General features: G+C 36.0%; 1 protein-coding gene across 1 annotated transcript; it reads left to right on the top strand.

Moving 5' to 3' along the window:
* The first annotated feature begins 308 nt into the window (after positions 1-308).
* Positions 309-12,283, top strand: LOC141505170 (ficolin-2-like). The gene is made up of 8 exons (XM_074210735.1): positions 309-479; positions 2,653-2,770; positions 5,593-5,642; positions 5,900-5,932; positions 6,765-6,892; positions 7,134-7,263; positions 8,690-8,824; positions 9,217-12,283. The coding sequence occupies exons 1-8, from the start codon at positions 404-406 to the stop codon at positions 9,462-9,464; spliced, it is 918 nt and encodes a 305-aa protein (XP_074066836.1). The 5' UTR covers positions 309-403; the 3' UTR covers positions 9,465-12,283.
* Positions 12,284-17,239: the final 4,956 nt, after the last annotated feature.

Below are 17,239 nucleotides of genomic sequence, written 5' to 3'. Positions count from 1 at the left end.
AAGGGTTAAATCTCAGCAGGCATGATCTCTGAGATATACAAGACTAGAGCTGATGAAGCTAGAGAGGAAATGATCAGAGAAGGAAGTAAAGCATATCTGTCATGCAAAGAGAGGTAGTCATTGATCCATCAGGAAATCATTCTGAAAAGAAAAAAAAGAAAAATAAAGAATTCATAGGAAGCAGGAAACTCTGAAGGGCCATTGAGGGCAAAGCATTCTTTCAGATTAGCTAATCAGGGGGGCAAAACAAACACTTCACCCCAGGGGAGAAAAGAAATAAGAAGGGAGGGAGGATAAGGGCTGGCTCTTCAATCCCTTTATAAGATCTGACAGCCTTTGGCAGTCAAAGACAAAGGGACCAAAAAGTGATTGGAACCTTAAGGTTGAAGAGCCCATTCAAGCCATGGGTAGGATTGCCTGGCTCCTGGCATACCTGTGCCTCACAACCTGCACTGCTCTGGAGATTAGCCAGTGTCCAGGTGAGTGAGATTCCCAGAGATAACTCTAAGATCTAGACCTATTATTCCTTCCCGAATCTGCTCCTGAGGAACATGGGGGACTCATTTTTCTCAATACTGTCCTTTCTCATTTCTTTTCTATAACCTTGTGTTCTCCAAGGTAGGAGAATGTCTTCTCTCCCCAACCTTTTATCCCTTCCTTTTATTCCAAAAACTTATATTTGCAGCTAGATGATGCAGTCATTAGAAAGACTGAGTCAGGGGGCAGCTAGGTGGCATAGTGGATAGAGCAACAGCCCTGGAGTCAGGAGTACCTGAGTTCAAATCCCACCTCAGACACTTAATAATTACCTAGCTGTGTGGCCTTAGGCAAGGCACTTAACCCCACTGACTTGCAAAAACTACAAAAAAAAAAACTGAGTCAGGAAGAATTGAGTTCAAATTCTGCCCTTGATACTTACTAGTTTTGTGACCCTGGATAGATCATTTAATCTCTTGCTCCCTCAGTTTCCTCCTGAAGATTTTTGTCCTTCATTCTTGAAGAACCATGTCATCAGGGAGGTGCCATAACAAGCAGGTGAATTGGATTTGAATGAGGGGGTGCTATGCTAAGTCACCAGCCTCACTTTCTCCTCCAGAAACATTTGAGTCCAGTGGCCAGATATGAATCAGAATGACTGGAGATGGACTCAGCTATGAGGCACTCAAGATTGTGACTTGCCCAAGGGCACTCAGCTAGTAAGTTTCAAGTGGGGGAAGTGGGCAAAAGACCAGATTCATTCCAGTCCTCCTGACTCCAAGGTCACTGCTTTATCAACTACACCACCTAGATATTCTCAATTCCCTCACCCATAAAATGAGAATAACAATAATAATATTTGCCTCTCAGGTTATTATGAGAATCAAATGAGATTTTACATATATATACACACAGAGCCTTGGAGGTACATATATGCATATATGTATATGTACACATCATAATGCCTTGCAAAACTTAAAGCACTATATAAATACAAGTTATTATAAATAGCTGTTTATAGAAATCTCTAGGAGTAACTCTCTCTGTCTCTCTCTCTCTCTCTCTCTCTCTCTCTCTCTCTCTCCCCCTCCTTCTTCTCTCTCTCTAATAAATGACTGGAAATTTCACTGGAAAAAGTTGTGTGAATCTGGTGACCTAGGTAATAGTCCTCCTAGCACTGGTTTGGTTATCAGTTTTTCTCTCAAGGTCACAATGACTTTCCTTCTTGGATACTTTGTTTTGGAACTCTCCAATGAATTTACTTTGAATATTATATATTATCTCATAGACATCATCATTGTACTAGACTCTACTGGGAGGGCTAAGAACTTATCTTTTTCTAAAGTTTTATCTGTTTGGTACAGTGCTCTATACTTATCAAGTTTTTAATAATTTATATTTATATAGCACAGCATTATATGTTTGCAAATATATATGTATATATGTGTATATAAATGATGTAATGCCAATTAAAGATATGCAAATACATATATACATAAGATACACTTACACATAAACACATATACACACATTTATGCATATCATATATTTATGTATATATAAAATTTCATGTGATTCTCTGGAAGATGGGCATTATTAGTATTATCATTCACATGATGAGGAATTGAACCTCAGAGAGGTTAAGTGACTTAACCATGGTCATGTAGTTAAAGTCTAAATTCAGATTTAAATCATATTTCTCCAGACTCCAGGTTGATACAATACAACATGTTGTCTCTTAACATCTTTAAATTATTTCTAAAGCCTCTCCCAGGGCAAGTCTCCTTTCATTTACTTCTAATTCTTTCCCCCACTCCCTCAAATTGCTCAGGATCATTTTGGCAAGGATTACCTGTACTCTGTCAGACTGAGCTCAGAGAGAGAAAGTTGTTCTTTAAAGAGCATTACCTTTCTATTTTCAGATTTTTCTGTAAATTAAAACTGTTTTCAATATTTTATGTTTAACATCATAAGATGTCATATCCTATAGTTACACAAATCCAAACTATGAGGATAAGCTTTGACTTTTGGTCCCTTCTGCTAATTGTCTTTTGAGTTCTTTGGACCTTTCAGAAATCATTATACTCAATGTTATATATGTCCGTGTGGGTGTATGTAAGTGCATGCATGTATGTATGTATGTATGCTTATGTGTGTGTCTTTCACATCCGGCAGATATAAAGATTGTGGGTCTTGGGGAGTCTGACAAACTTGCTGTACTTCAAGGCTGTCCAGGACTTCCTGGATCCCCTGGTCCTCAAGGAAAAGAGGGTTCCAAAGGAATGAGAGGTATGTATGACAGACCCTGTGAGTTCATAGAATTTGACTGAAAATGAGTTGGAATTAGTCAAAGAGCACTGAATCACTTGCCATGTGAGTAAAACATGTAATACACACATGATATAAAGCTGGGAAAACTGAAGTTCTTTATGCCGTAAGTTGTGATTCTTCACTATGTTATCTAAAGTAAATAAGTATCCTTCAAAGGTTCTTTTAAGAAATAAATAAGTGTTGGAGGAATGGTGCTTAGTTCACTAGTTTCTGCTTTAGCATATATAGTCAGAAGATCTGAGCTCTAGTCTTGGCTAGATCTCCTATGGGCCTTTCAGTAATTCCCTTCAAGTTTTCAAATTTAATTTCCTAATTAAAGGGTGACAGTGCCTTTCCTACCTTCCCCAAACAACCATTGTCTCAATTTGGATAGGGAACTTTGTCAATACTATTTATGAAACTCAGAATCCTCCCTGTTCCTACTACTTTTTACTGTAATTATTTTACTATTATTATCTTTCTTATTCATGGAGAGATCCAGGAGGGAAGGGAACATGTCTTATTTTTGCATCCCTCACACCACTATGCTCAGGGTTGCTCAATAAATACTCTGTCTGCTGATAGATGACAAATGCAAATACTTTACAATCATTATGATCAATATAATAATTCTACCATGTTGACACATCAAAGAGTTCTATACCACTTTATTAGGCCAGTTTCATGGTTCCAAAATACTCCCCCCCACCCCTTTTCCACCCCTCTGTACAAAAAAACAAAATTAATTGCTGTTCTGTGATTTTGAGAATAAGTGACTAGACTTGAAGACTTCCTAGCTTTGAGGTCATCTACCATATAACACAGCCTCCCTAAAAATCATAAAGAACAACATAATTAATATATAATCTGTAATTCTCAGATCATGTACTCTGGCATTTGAAATACTTTTTAGAGTAAATAATGGTATTCTAAGGCTGGAAAATGCCATTACTTCTTGGAGAAAATAAATATATCTTGAAAGAACCACTAGTAAATATATGACTATGATTATGAGGTCATATCTTAGCTTGTCTGCCCAGAAAGCTAGGTGCTAATTCAAACTCAATCTAGGTGACTAATTTGGACTAACATTAGTTGTAACAGTATTAATTGTAATGGTAGCAGTGAGTAGTACCAGTATTGAGAACTGAAATAGTAAGTTGTAATAATGGTGGTAGTAGTAGTAGTAATAATAATAATAATAATAATAATAATAGTAGTAGTAGTAGTAGGAGTAATAATAATAATGGTAGTAGCAATCATAGTAGCAATAGTAGTAATCATAACAATAGTAGTAGCAGTAATAGTAGTAGAAATCATAATAGTGATAGCAATAGAAATAGTAGTAGGAATCATAATGTAAAAGTAATTTAGTAGTCATAGTAATAGTAGTAGGGGAGAGTGAGGAAGGGATATGATGGCACTCAAAAAATATTTTTAGTTTATAGAACCTTTACATATGTGATCATCCTCAAGTAAGTGTTTTACCTTAGCCTAGATTATGGCATAATAGAAGCAATATGACCTAATGCAAAGAAAATCACCCTCAAAGTTAGGAAGCTTTGTATTCAAATCTTGCCTCTGACACTGATATCCTCTTTGTGACCCTGAGCATGTCACTTAACCTCAATGTGTCTCCAAGGAACTCTATATCTCTACAAGTTGTCAGGGTTGCTGCAGAAATATTTTTGGTAGAAGGGGTTTCTTTTTGTGAAATTCTCTATCCTAATACAATAAGAGATCTAGTCAGAAAATAAATGAATCAACTGAAGTGTAGAGAGAGACCTATGACTTACTCCAAATCACATAAACAGTAAAATGGATGAACTGGAATTTGAATTCAGGTCTTCTAAAGCAAAAATTGAGTACTGAAACAAAGTTGGGCTGGACTCTATCTTAGATAATATGTGCAATATGGGGAGAGTCAAGGTGGATGGAAGATCTAATGTTTGACAAAAGATGACCAAAGCACTAAGGAAAGAATGCTGACTTTGGAATCTGAGGATCTGGGATCAAATCCCCCCATGACCTAGAGTTTCTGGGTGAGTGAGTTAATCCCTGCAAAGATTAATTAGAAATTGCAATTGATTTAGTGTTGAGTGATTGAGTAAACCAAGTAGATTCTACATGATAAATACTGACTCTTATCTTGTGCTATCACATTTATTATCCTTGTTATTTTGCATGGGACACTAGATGGCTTAAACTTTGATCTATTGTTTCACGAAATGCAGATAGATGCAGTTAATCAGCATCTCTCAATTCTGGAAAAGGAAAGACCTCAAAACCTACTCACAAGTCCCTCCTTCTTCCCAGCTTAACTGAAATGTACTCTTCCCCCCCCCCCCCCCCAACTTGGAAAGTCTTCAACCTTTCCTCCAATTAGAAATCAGATTACCTAATTTTGTATCCTGGCTTAGATATTGTTAGTTATTTTCCTTTTAATTAATTGGTCTTATTTGATTGTTTCTGATACATAAAAATCTGCCTCATTCAGAATTCAGGGTCTTTGGATGAACTGGAGAGTCCAATATTATACCTGTTTTGCTACTAAATTATTTAGCTTGGTTTGTGTTTCCTCAGTTATTTATATTTGTCCACTACAGGGTATTATTTCTCTTATCTATAAAATAAGAGGAGTATTCTAAGTATTCTGAGGTCCCTTTTCAGTTTTACAGTCCTGTAATCTAGGAAGTTTGTGGAAATGGGTATGGGTTGGGAGACCAGAAGGGGAACTGGTGAATTTCAAGTTAAATGTTGGAGTTTATTATCATTGATCCTATTTCATTGGTATCTACAGGGGAGAGAGGTCCCCCCCGGGATTCCTGGGAAGGAAGGACCTATGGGTCCCAAAGGTAAGTAATTAAAGGCAAATCAAAGAACTATATGAATAGAATTACCCAGCCTGTTGGAACAGGAGCAGTCTCCTGCAGAAAAAAGTCTGCTATTAGTCAAGAAACTGCCTCTAAATTCCATTTTCTAAAATCAAAGCAGGATTGATGACAGGAATAACACTTACATCAGTCACCTCACATTTTGTGTGTATGTATGAGCTTTAAAATGGTACTGATACATGAACAACCAATTTATTTTTTTCCCTTCTCATGTACAGGAGCTGATGGAGAAATTGACCTATGCAAGAAAGGTGAGTTTTCTTGAATCCTAGAACCTTACCTGACTTTGCTGTGGTTTAGGGCCCTGAGCTGATGGGAGGGCTCAGTCAAAGGTCTACTTGAAATCAATGGCTTTATTGAATCCCAAGTCCTGATTAATGTCAGCTTCCTAAGTTTTGGGAAGCTTCCTCCTCTCATCTATACCCTCATCAGCAAATTGAATGGGGTGTCCCAAAATTCTTAGTGCAATTTTAGCCTAGCTAAGTTAGGCATACACTAATCTTTGAAATACCCTGTACTTCTCTTGGAAAAAGAAGATGATATATACAAAAAGAAAACTAAAAAAAAAAAAACGCAAACACAAAAGACAGAAAATGATTATACAGAGCAACATATGGCAAGATGTAGACACTAATGAGAAGCAGTGTAGTTTAGTAAATGGAATCAGGAAGACTTGGGTTCAGGTCCTGCCTCTGATACATACTGAATGTGTGACTCTGAGGAAATGACATTATTTCTCAATATCTGAGAAAATTCTCTAAGACTGTGGTTTTGGAATAATTACCGACCTGTGTAGTTTGAGTTTGCTTACTCCTTTAACTGAAAATAAAAACAAACTTGGATCTGGTCCATGGGCATTAAAAATAAAGAAAATTAATAATAAGAGTATTCTAGGAAGTGATGAAAAGAAGTTGAACTTGAATAGTTTACAGAAGGATTTATGGAGATAGTGGAATTTGGGTTAAACCATGAAGACTCAGAACCCAGTTTTTCTTTTATCCAAGGATAGATGAGGTCTAATTTTATTTCACAAATAAACATCTACCTTTTGCTGGTTTTGGATTTCTCCCATTTCTTTCTCAGGAAGTAAAAGCTGCTTAGAGCTGTTCAGTAAAGGGAACACCCTGAGTGGCTGGTATACCATCTTCCTCTCTTCCTGTAAGCCTATGACTGTATTCTGTGACATGGATACTGATGGTGGGGGATGGATTGTAAGTATCAGCTCATTGCAGAGCAGTAGAATAACCCAGTATAAAGAGTCCTGGTTAAGGAACCACGATCAAGCTCTGGCTTTGCCACAGATTATGTGACCTTGGAAAATTCTCCTTCCCTTTTCTGAGCCCAAGTTTCTTCATCATCTATAAAACTGAGAGGTTAGACTGGGTGATTCCCAAAGTTCCTTCCAGAATTGACATTAGATGGGTTTCTCTCTGTGAACTCATTCCCCCACAGGTTTTCCAGAGACGAGTAGATACTTCTGTGGATTTCTTTCGGGATTGGGCTGCATACAAAAGAGGTTTTGGCAGTCAACTGGGGAACTTCTGGCTGGGAAATGATGACCTTCATTTGCTGACAGCTCAAGGTAAGGATCTGAAGAACTCATTCCCCCAGGTCACTACAGACCCCAGTGCAGGTCAGCTCCAGTCTCAATTCCCACCTTGTTTTTCCTTCTCTAAAATAAATACACACCATCTTCCTAGGAATGCCATCAATCTTCTCCATCACACACCTACACACATACCTGCCCTGTAATATTTGTCTTGAAGTTGGACACTCTAAAAGGAGCAGATACAGTTACTATCCTAAAAAGCAGTGGTGACAGTTGGGCAACTAAGTGGCACAGTGGATAGAGTGCCAGAATCTTGAGGACCTGAGTTCAAATTTGGCCTCAGATCTTTATAAACTGTATGATTCTGGGCCTCTTAACCCTCTTTGCCTCAGATTCCTCATCTGTCGAATGAACTGGAGAAGAAATGGCAGTCCTCTTACTTAATCCCAGGACTTGAAAGCAGTAAGCAGCGAAAGCAGTGAAATATTGAATTCAGGGCACTGTGAAAATTTCTTGGTAGTGAAGGCCTTCTTAGCATCTTTCACCTCAAAATGCATCCATTCTTCTGTGATGGAGAGTAAGGACAACCCTTGCAAGTTAACTGAATGCTGGGTGGTAGATTGAGAGAGTCCTAGTAAGAGTAAGTCCTAGGGCGGCTAGGTGGCGTAGTGGATAAAGCACCGGCTCAGGAGTACCTGGGTTCAAATCTGTTCTCAGACACTTAATAATTACCTAGCTGTGTGGCCTTGGGCAAGCCACTTAACCCCGTTTGCCTTGCAAAAATCTAAAAAAAAAAAGAATAAGTCCTAGTAAGAGTATTATTGGAATCCCTTTCCTGTTCAGATCTCCTCTCCCCAATCCCACTTAACTTTCTTACCTTCTTCCTTTCCCAACCATTCAACAATTCATCTAACCATGTGGTAATAATTACTACCTCTGAAGTTTTTGTGAGAATCAGTGAGATAATATATATATATATATATATATATATATATATATATATATATATATATATATATATATATATCTGTATATATGTAGAGGTCAAACTTCAGTGTTAACCTCCCTCAGTGCATTCATTTGTTGATTGGTTGATAAGGTAAGGAATGGCAGGTTGCTAGGTAGTGCAGTGGATAGATGCTGACTCATATTTGTGAGTTCAAATCTGGCCTCAGACACTTACTACCTGTGTGCCCCTGAGTAAGTCACTCGCTTCTGTTTGCCTTAGTTTCCTCAATGTAAAATAAACTTGAGAAGGAAATGACAAATTCCTTCAGTATCTTTGCCCAAAAAAACCCAAATGAAGTCACAAAAACATCAGATACAACTGAACAAAGATAAGAAGTTCAAGGGGGCACTGACCACACGTCTCTATCAAAGACTTCACTCCTGTAGCTACCAATCAGACATTTGACTTAGGAAAATCTGGTCAAAATCTTTTTAAACTCTTCCCTCATAGAAACCTGTGAGCTCCGAATAGATTTCAATGACTTTGAAGGCAATCACTCCTTTGCCAAGTATACATCATTCCAGATCGCAGGAGAAGCTGAAAACTACAAGCTGATACTAGGAAGTTTTGTGGAAGGAGATGCAGGTGAGACACAATTAAGCTTTGGTTATGCAAGGTCAGTGGGACAAAAAGTAAAGGAGAACCAGGAGACAGAGATATCATCTGATAAGATATGAAAGGTGAATGGGACCTTAGAACATAGAATATTGGAGCTGGTCAGGACTTTAGCACACAGAATGTCAGACCTGGAAGAGACCTTAAAGCTTAAAAAGTCAGAGTGAAAGGAACATTAGACATCTCCAAGAATGAACCATTCATTAAATACAAATCTGAAAACTGAGATGATATAATTCCATGACTTATAGGAACAGTAAGAGGAGATGGGAAAGATAGAAAACTTTGTGAAAGACCTTGAATAAAAAGCCAAAGAGATTAACCCTAACCATGTATAAATGTTAGTGTTCTTTCCTTTGCAGGGGACTCACTGACCTACCATAACAACATGCCCTTCTCAACGAAAGATCGAGATAATGACCCATATTCAAATAATTGTGCTGTTTTATATAGTGGAGCCTGGTGGTACAAGGAATGTCATCACTCTAACCTGAATGGCTTGTACCTTGGAGGTTCCCATGGCAGTTTTGCCAATGGAATAAACTGGTACTCGGGCAAAGGGTACTACTATTCCTACAAAGTGGCTGAGATGAAGTTGAGGCCTACTTAGCCTAGGGAGAGGTCCAGGAAATTTTCCACAGGGATGTTGGACTAACAAAGGCAGAAGACTCCATCAGATTAGGAGAAGATCAGAATCAGAGAGGGGTTCACAGGATAGTTCAACCTTTGGCTTAGAAGGTTTCATCCTCCTTGACCCACATCTCACAGCTCTTTAGCTATGTGATTTGAGACAAGTATAATCTTTTTGGTTCTCAGTCTCCTCATCTGAAAGACAGAGTCAATAATTCCAGAACTATGTAACAACCATTTCTTGTAAGGTTCAAAGAGAATATACATGAAATCCTGCTGTTGTGTCAATGTGGGGTATAAATGTGAGTTGTTGATTTAATAGCAGGGAGGATAGGGGACAGAATTGAGTCCTATTCCTGCAGCTTACAAATGAATGATATTAATTATTAAGCTAACTTTTCAACCTTAAATAAATATTCTTCCTGATAAATGATAAGATAAAATAATGCTAACTTTCTACTGTTGTGCCTACAATTATGAAAGTTTTACAAAGTAGTTTCTATAAAGAATTTCAGATACCAGACTAAAAAGAAAGTAAAAGAATAATTTTTCATTGACAAGTTTGGAAGATTGAAATACTACCCCAGTTATTTCCTAGTTAAGTAACCTTGGGCAAGTGATTTGACTTCACACAGACTCAGTTCCCTCATCTATAAAACAGGGGAAATAATAGACCCTACAACATAGAAATGTGAGTATCAAGTAGGATAATATATGCTGACCTTGGAAAAACTTGAAGCACTATATAAATGGTAACTAGCTATTATAGCTGAGAAAACTGAAGTACAAAGAGTTTTGTTAAAAGTGACCTGCTTGGGGCAGCTAGGTGGTGTAGTGGATAAAGCACCGGCCCTGGAGTCAGGAGTACCTGGGTTCAACTCCAGTCTCAGACACTTAATAATTACCTAGCTGTGTGTCCTTGGGCAAGCCACTTAACCCTGTTTTCCTTGCAAAAACCTAAAAAAAAGTGACCTGCTGTAGGGGTGTCTAGGTGTCAGAGTGGATAGAGCACCAGCCCTGGAGTCAGGAGTACCTGAGTTCAAATCCAGCCTCATACACCTCATAATTACATAGTTGTGTGACCTTGGGCAAGTCACTTAACCCCATTGCCTTGCAAAAACCTAAAATAAAAAGTTACTTGCCATCATGCCAAAATTTATGAGATGTAGCCAAGGCAGTTTTGAGGGGAAATGCCTATATGAATAAAACAGAAAGAAGCTAGAAAAAAGAACAGATTAAATATCCCCAATTAAATACCAAATTAGAAATTCTGAAAATGAATGGAGAGATTAATAAAACTGAAAGCAAGAAAACGATTGAGCTAATAAATAAAAGTAAGAGTTGATTTAAAAAAAATAAAATAGACAAACTTTTGGTTAATCTCATTAAAAAAAACGATAACCAAATTACCAGTATCAGAAATGAAAGTAGTGAATTAACCACCAAAGAGATAATTCAGAGCTACTTTGCTGAACTGTATGCCAATAAATTGGATAACTTGAGTGAAATGGATGAATATTTACAAAAATACAAATTGCCCAGATTAACAGAAGAGGAAATAAATTATTTAACCACATTTCAGAAAAAGAAATTGAAGAAACCATCAGTAAACTCCCTAAGAAAAATTCTCCAAGTCCAGATGGATTTATAAGTGAATTCTATCAGACATTTAAGGAACAATTAATTCCTATTCTACATAAATTATTTGAAAAAATAGGAGAGGAAGGAATTCTGTCCAACTCCTTTTATGATACCAACATGGTAAATCAGGAAGAACCAAAACAGACAAAGAAAATTATAGACCAATTTCTCTAATTAGTATTGATGCAAAAACCTTAAATAAAATGTTAGTAATGAGACTACAGCAAGTTATTACCAGGATAATATCGATGAACAAGTTGGATTTATACCAGGTTGGCAGGGTTGGTTCAACATTAGGAAAACATTAAACATAATTAAACATATCAATAGCAAAACCAACATAAATCATATGATTATTGCAATAGATGCTGAAAAAACCTTTAATAAAATACAATATCCATCACTATTAAAAACACTAGAAAGCTTAGGAATAAATGAAGTTGTCCTTAAGATAATAAATAATATTTATCTAAAACCATCAGAAAATATTATATGTAATGGGAATAAACTCAGAGCATTGCATTTCAGTAAAAGTGGGGTGAAATGAGGATGCCCATTATCACCATTACTATTGAATATAGTATTAGAAATGCTAGCAGTAGCAGTAGGAGAAGAAAAAGAGGTTGAAGGAATCAGAATTGGCAATGAGGAAACAAAACTTTGACTCTTTGCAGATGATATGATAGTATACCTAGAGAACCTGAGAAAATCATCTAAAAAAAAAACTCCTTGAAACAGTTACCAAATTCAGAAAATTAGCAGGATATAAAATAAACCCACATAAGTCATCAGCATTGCTATATGTGAACAACAAAGCCTAAGAGCAAGAAATAGAAAGAGAAATTCCATTTAAAATAACTGTTGCCGGCAATCTACCTCCCAAGACAACTGTATGAGCACAATTATAGAGTACTCCTCACCCAAATAAAGTCAGATCTAAATATTTGAAAAAATGTCAAATGTTCATGGTTAAGTTGAACTAATATAATAAAAATGACAATTCTACCCAAATTAATTATACCAAAAAAACTATCATACCATGACTTTACTAAGATGGAAAAAAATAGTAAACAAAATCCATCTGAAGCAACAAAAGGGCAAGAATAGCAAGGGAACTTGAAAGAAATGACAAGTGAGGTGGCCTATCTCTACCTGATATATATATATATATATATATATATATATATATATTTCCAGATATAAAATTAAACTGTAAAGCAGCAGTCATCAAAACTGCCTGGTACTGGTTAAGAAATAGTAAACTGCAGTAAACACAGTAAACTACAAAATGAATGATTTTGACTATATTAAATTAAAAAGTTTTGTACACATAAAATCAATGCTGCCAAAATTAGAAGGAAAACAGAAAGCTGGGAAATAATCTTCACAACCAGGAATTCTGATAAAGATCTCATTTCTAAAATACATATAGAATTACATCAAATTTAAAAATTGCAATTCATTCCCCAGTTGATAAATAGTCAATGGATATGAATAAAACATTTTCAAATGAAGAAATTAAAGCTATATAAAATCATATGAAAAATGCTCCAAGTCACTATTGATTAGAGAAATGCAAATTAAAACAAAAATGAGATATCATTTCAAACCCATTAGATTAGCCAAATTAAGAAAAAGAGAAGATGATCAATGTTGGAGGATTGGGACATTGATACATTGCTGGTGGAGTTGTGAATGGATCGAAACTTTATGGAGAGCAATACGGAAGTATCACCAAAGAACAATAAAACTGTTCATACCGAGACTTCTGGCTAAGATGGTGGAGAGAAGCCAAGTCCTGTGCTAAGGTCTTCACGCATATACAACACAAAACACACCTCTTAACAGAAATCCTGTTGACAAAACCCAGAAAGAGAAGCTAGGAGAACAACACCTACCTCAAGATCTGTCTTCAGGGATCCTGGGTGTGCCAATCACAGAGAGCAGACTGTCAGTGGGGGTGGGGTGTGAGAGCCTGTCAAGCTAAGATCAGCCCTGGGGTTTTTCTCCTTGGGAACTACATTGAGAAACAACCAGACAGTGACAGCATGGCAGTGGACTGATGGTCTGAAACAGTGTGAGGGCTGGAGGGTAAATCCCAACCTCCATCATCCCCCTACTGGCTGGCAGGAGATATTACACTCAGTGAGCAAAGCCTCTGGCACCCCCTACTGGCCAGCCTCTTGGAGTTACTGAACCCAGTGAGTAAAGCCTCTAGGAATCCCAATACCAAATCTCTGTGAACCAGCTCCTCCCCCAAAACAAGATCTTATGAAAATGAAGAAAGACCAGTGAAAGGGGGTCCATAGAGAAATTCCTGAAAAGGGAAAGACCCCCAACTCAGTGAGATGTAGAACATCTGAGGAGAATTTGATTTGGTCTCCATCGCAGAAAGACTTCCTTGAAGAAATCAGGAAGGAGTTTAAAAATCAATTGGAAGGGGCGGCTAGGTGGCGCAGTAGATAAAGCACTGGCCCTGGAGTCAGGAGTACCTGGGTTCAAATCCGGTCTCAGACACTTAATAATTACCTAGCTGTGTGACCTTGGGCAAGCCAATTAAAGCCATTGCCTAGCAAAAAAAAGCCTAAAAACATCAATTGGAAAATTTTGAAAATTTGAGAAAAGAAACCCAGGAGAAGATTAACAACTTGCAATAAGAAAACAAATCTTGGAAAAACAATTGGCCAAATGCGAAAAGAAAATAGTTCTTTCAAAACTGCAATTGGTCGAATGGAAAACTCTTACAAAAATAGAATGGACCAATGGGAAAAGGAGAGCAAATAGCAGAGTGGATTAAAAATCAGAATCCTGCTTACAAGAAACTCATTTGAAGCAGAGAGATACATATAGAGTTAAGGTAAAAGATTGGAGCAAAATATATTTTGCTTGAGCTGAAGTGAAGAAAAGGAGGGGTAGCAATCCTTATCTCAGACAAAGCAGTTGCAAAAATAGATAGTATGTAAAGAGATAAGAAAGGAAACTATATTCTCGTAAAAGGTACCATAGACAATAAAGCATTTTCAATACTAAATATGTATGCACCCAATGGTATAGCACCCAAATTCTTAGAGAAGTTGAATAAGTTACAGGAAGACACAGACAGAAAAACTCCCCTAGTGGGAGACCTCAAACTCCCTCTCTCAGATTTAGAGAAATCTAACCATAAAATAAACAAGAAGGCAGTTAAAGGGTTAAATAGCTTGTTAGAAAACCTAGAAAGGTTTTTCCTCCTCCTAGAAAGGAGGCAATTGAATGGAGCTAGAAAGGAATATACTTTCTTTTCTGCAGTGCATGGCACTTATCAAAAATTGACCATGTACTAGGGCATAAAACCTAATAATCAATTGCAGAAAGGCAGAAATAGAGTATATCTTACTCAGGTCATAATGCAATAAAAATCACATGTGATATTGGACCTGGGAGATATAGACCCAAAACTAATTGGAAACTAAATAACCTCATTTGAAAGAATGAGTGGATCAAACAACAAATTATAGAAAGAATTAATTATTTTATCCTAGTTAATGGCAATAATGTAACAACCTACCAAAACCTATGGGATGCAATCAAGGAGTGTCAGGGGATAAATTATATCTTTAAATGCTTATATGCATAAATCAGAGAAAAAGGAAATCAATAAACTAAATATGCAACTAAAAATAGAGAAAGAACAAATTAAAAATTCCCAGTTAAATACCAAATTAGAAATTATAAAAATTAAAGGAGAAATTAATAAAGCTGAAAGTAAGAAAACTATTGAACTAATAATAAATAAAAGCAAGAACTGGTTTTATGAAAAAAACAATAAAATTGATAAACCTCTGGTCAATTTGATGTAAAAAAAGAAAGAAGAAAACCAAATTTCTAGTATCATAAATTAAAAAGGCAAACTCACCACCAATGAGGGAGAAAATTAAAGTAATAATTTGGGATTACTTTGCCCAACTCTATGCCTATAAATTTGATAATCTAAGTAAAATGGATGAATATTTAGGAAAATATAAGTTGCCCAGGTTAAATGAAGAAGAAATTAAATACCTAAATAATCCTATTCCAGAAAGAGAAATTCAACAAGCCATTATTGAACTCCCTAAGAAAAAATCTCCAGGACCAGATGGAATCACAAGTGAATTCTATTAAGAACTTAAGGAACAACTACTTCCAATTTTATATGAACTTTGTGGGAAAAATATGTGAAGACGGAACTCTACCTAACCCTTTCTATGCTACCAATATGGTGCTGATAACTAAACCAGGAAGAGTAAAAACAGAGAAAGAAAAGTATAGACCTATCTCCCTGATGAATATAGATCTAAAAATCTTAAGTAAAATCTTGGCAAAATGACTACAACAAGTTATCACTAGGATAATACATTATGACCAAGTAAAATTTATCCCCGGAATGCAGAGTTGGTTCAATATTAGGAAAACTGTCAGTATAATTAATTATAGCAATAATAAACCTATCAGAAATCATATGATTATATCAATAGATGCTGAAAAAGCTCTTGACAAAATAAAGTATCTATTCCTAGTAAAAAACACTGGAGAGTGTAGGAATATATGAATTGTTCCTTAGAATAATAAGCAATAACTATCTGAAACCATCAACAAGCATTATATGCAATAGGGATAGGCTAGAGGCATTCCCAATAAGATCAGGGGTGAAACAAGGATGCCCATTATCACCACTACTATTCAATATTGTATTAGAAATATTAGCTTCAGCAATGAGAGAAGAAAAAATGAAAGAAATTGGAATAGAGAAGGAAGAGACAAAAATCTCACTCTTTGCGGATGACATGATGGTATACCTAGAGAATCCCAAAAAATCATCTAAAAAACTACTAGAAATAATTATAAACTTTAGCAAGGTCACAGGATATAAAATAAACTCATAAATCCTCAACATTTCTATATGTGACTATCAAGGTGCATCAGAAAATGCTAGAAAGAGAAATCCCATTCAAAGTAACTTCAGACAATACAAAATATCTGGGAGTCTACTTGTCAAGGAAGACAAAAACTTTTTGAAAACAATTACAAAACACTTCTCACATAAATTAAGTCATATTTAAATAACTGGGCAAATATCAACTGCTCATGGATAGGCTGAGCAAATATAATAAAAATGATAATTCTACCAAAATTAAACTACCTGTTTAGTGCCCTACCAATCAAAATTCCAAAAAATTACTTTAATGAGTTAGAAAAAAAGTGTAAGAAAATTTATATGGAGAAATAAAAAGTCTAGAATCTCCAGGAATTTAATGTAAAAAGTGCAAAAGAAAGTAGCTTAGACCTACCAGATCTAAAATTATATTATAAAACATCAGTCATCAAAACTATCTGGTATTGGCTAAGAAATAGAGTGGTAGATAAGTGGAATACACTATGTGCAACAGCATGAATTGATTATAGTAATCTGCTGTTTGATAAACCCAAAGAGTCCAGCTAGTGAGATAAAACCTCTCTCTTTGATAAAAACTGTTGGAGAAATTGGAAGTTAGTATGGAAGAAACTTAGATTAGACCAACACCAAGATAAGATCAAAATGGATATAGGATTTAGACATAAAAAAATAACATTATAGGCAAATTAGAAGATCAAGAAGTAGTATCCCTATCAGATCTATGGAAAGGGAAGCAGTTTATGACCAAGGAAGACATCAAGAACATCATTAAAAACAACTAGATATTTTTGATTACATTAAATAAAAAAGCTTTTGCACAGAAAAAGACACTGTAACCAAAGATCAAAAGCAATGTAGTAAATTGGGAAACAATTTTTATGACTGGTATTCCTGACAAAGTCCTCATCTCTAAAATACACAGAGAATTGAATCAAATTTTTTCTAAAAAAAGACAAACCATTTCCCAATTGACAAATGGTCAAAGGATATATACAAAGGCAAAAACAGATGAGGAAATCAAAGTGATCTATGGTCATATGAAAAATTGCTCTAAATCCCTAATTATTAGAGAAATGTGAACTAAAACATCTCTGAGGTACCACACACCTCTCAGACTGACCAAAAGGACCAGAAAGGGCAATGATCAATGTTGGAAGGGATGTGGAAAATCTGGGTCACTAATATATTTTTGATGGAGCTGT

The sequence above is a fragment of the Macrotis lagotis genome, chromosome 1 (assembly GCF_037893015.1).
Source record: "Macrotis lagotis isolate mMagLag1 chromosome 1, bilby.v1.9.chrom.fasta, whole genome shotgun sequence".
Lineage (NCBI taxonomy): Eukaryota > Metazoa > Chordata > Mammalia > Peramelemorphia > Peramelidae > Macrotis > Macrotis lagotis.
The sequence above is the reverse complement of the archived record's forward strand: the minus strand, read 5'-3'. Positions and strand labels throughout refer to the sequence as shown.

Coding starts and splice junctions, on each gene's coding strand:
- LOC141505170 (XM_074210735.1), top strand. CDS start 404: ATGGGTAGGATTGCCTGGCTCCTGGCATACCTGTGCCTCACAACCTGC. Junction 480..2,652: donor GGAGATTAGCCAGTGTCCAG/GTGAGTGAGATT, acceptor CACATCCGGCAG/ATATAAAGATTGTGGGTCTT. Junction 7,264..8,689: donor TCATTTGCTGACAGCTCAAG/GTAAGGATCTGA, acceptor CTTCCCTCATAG/AAACCTGTGAGCTCCGAATA.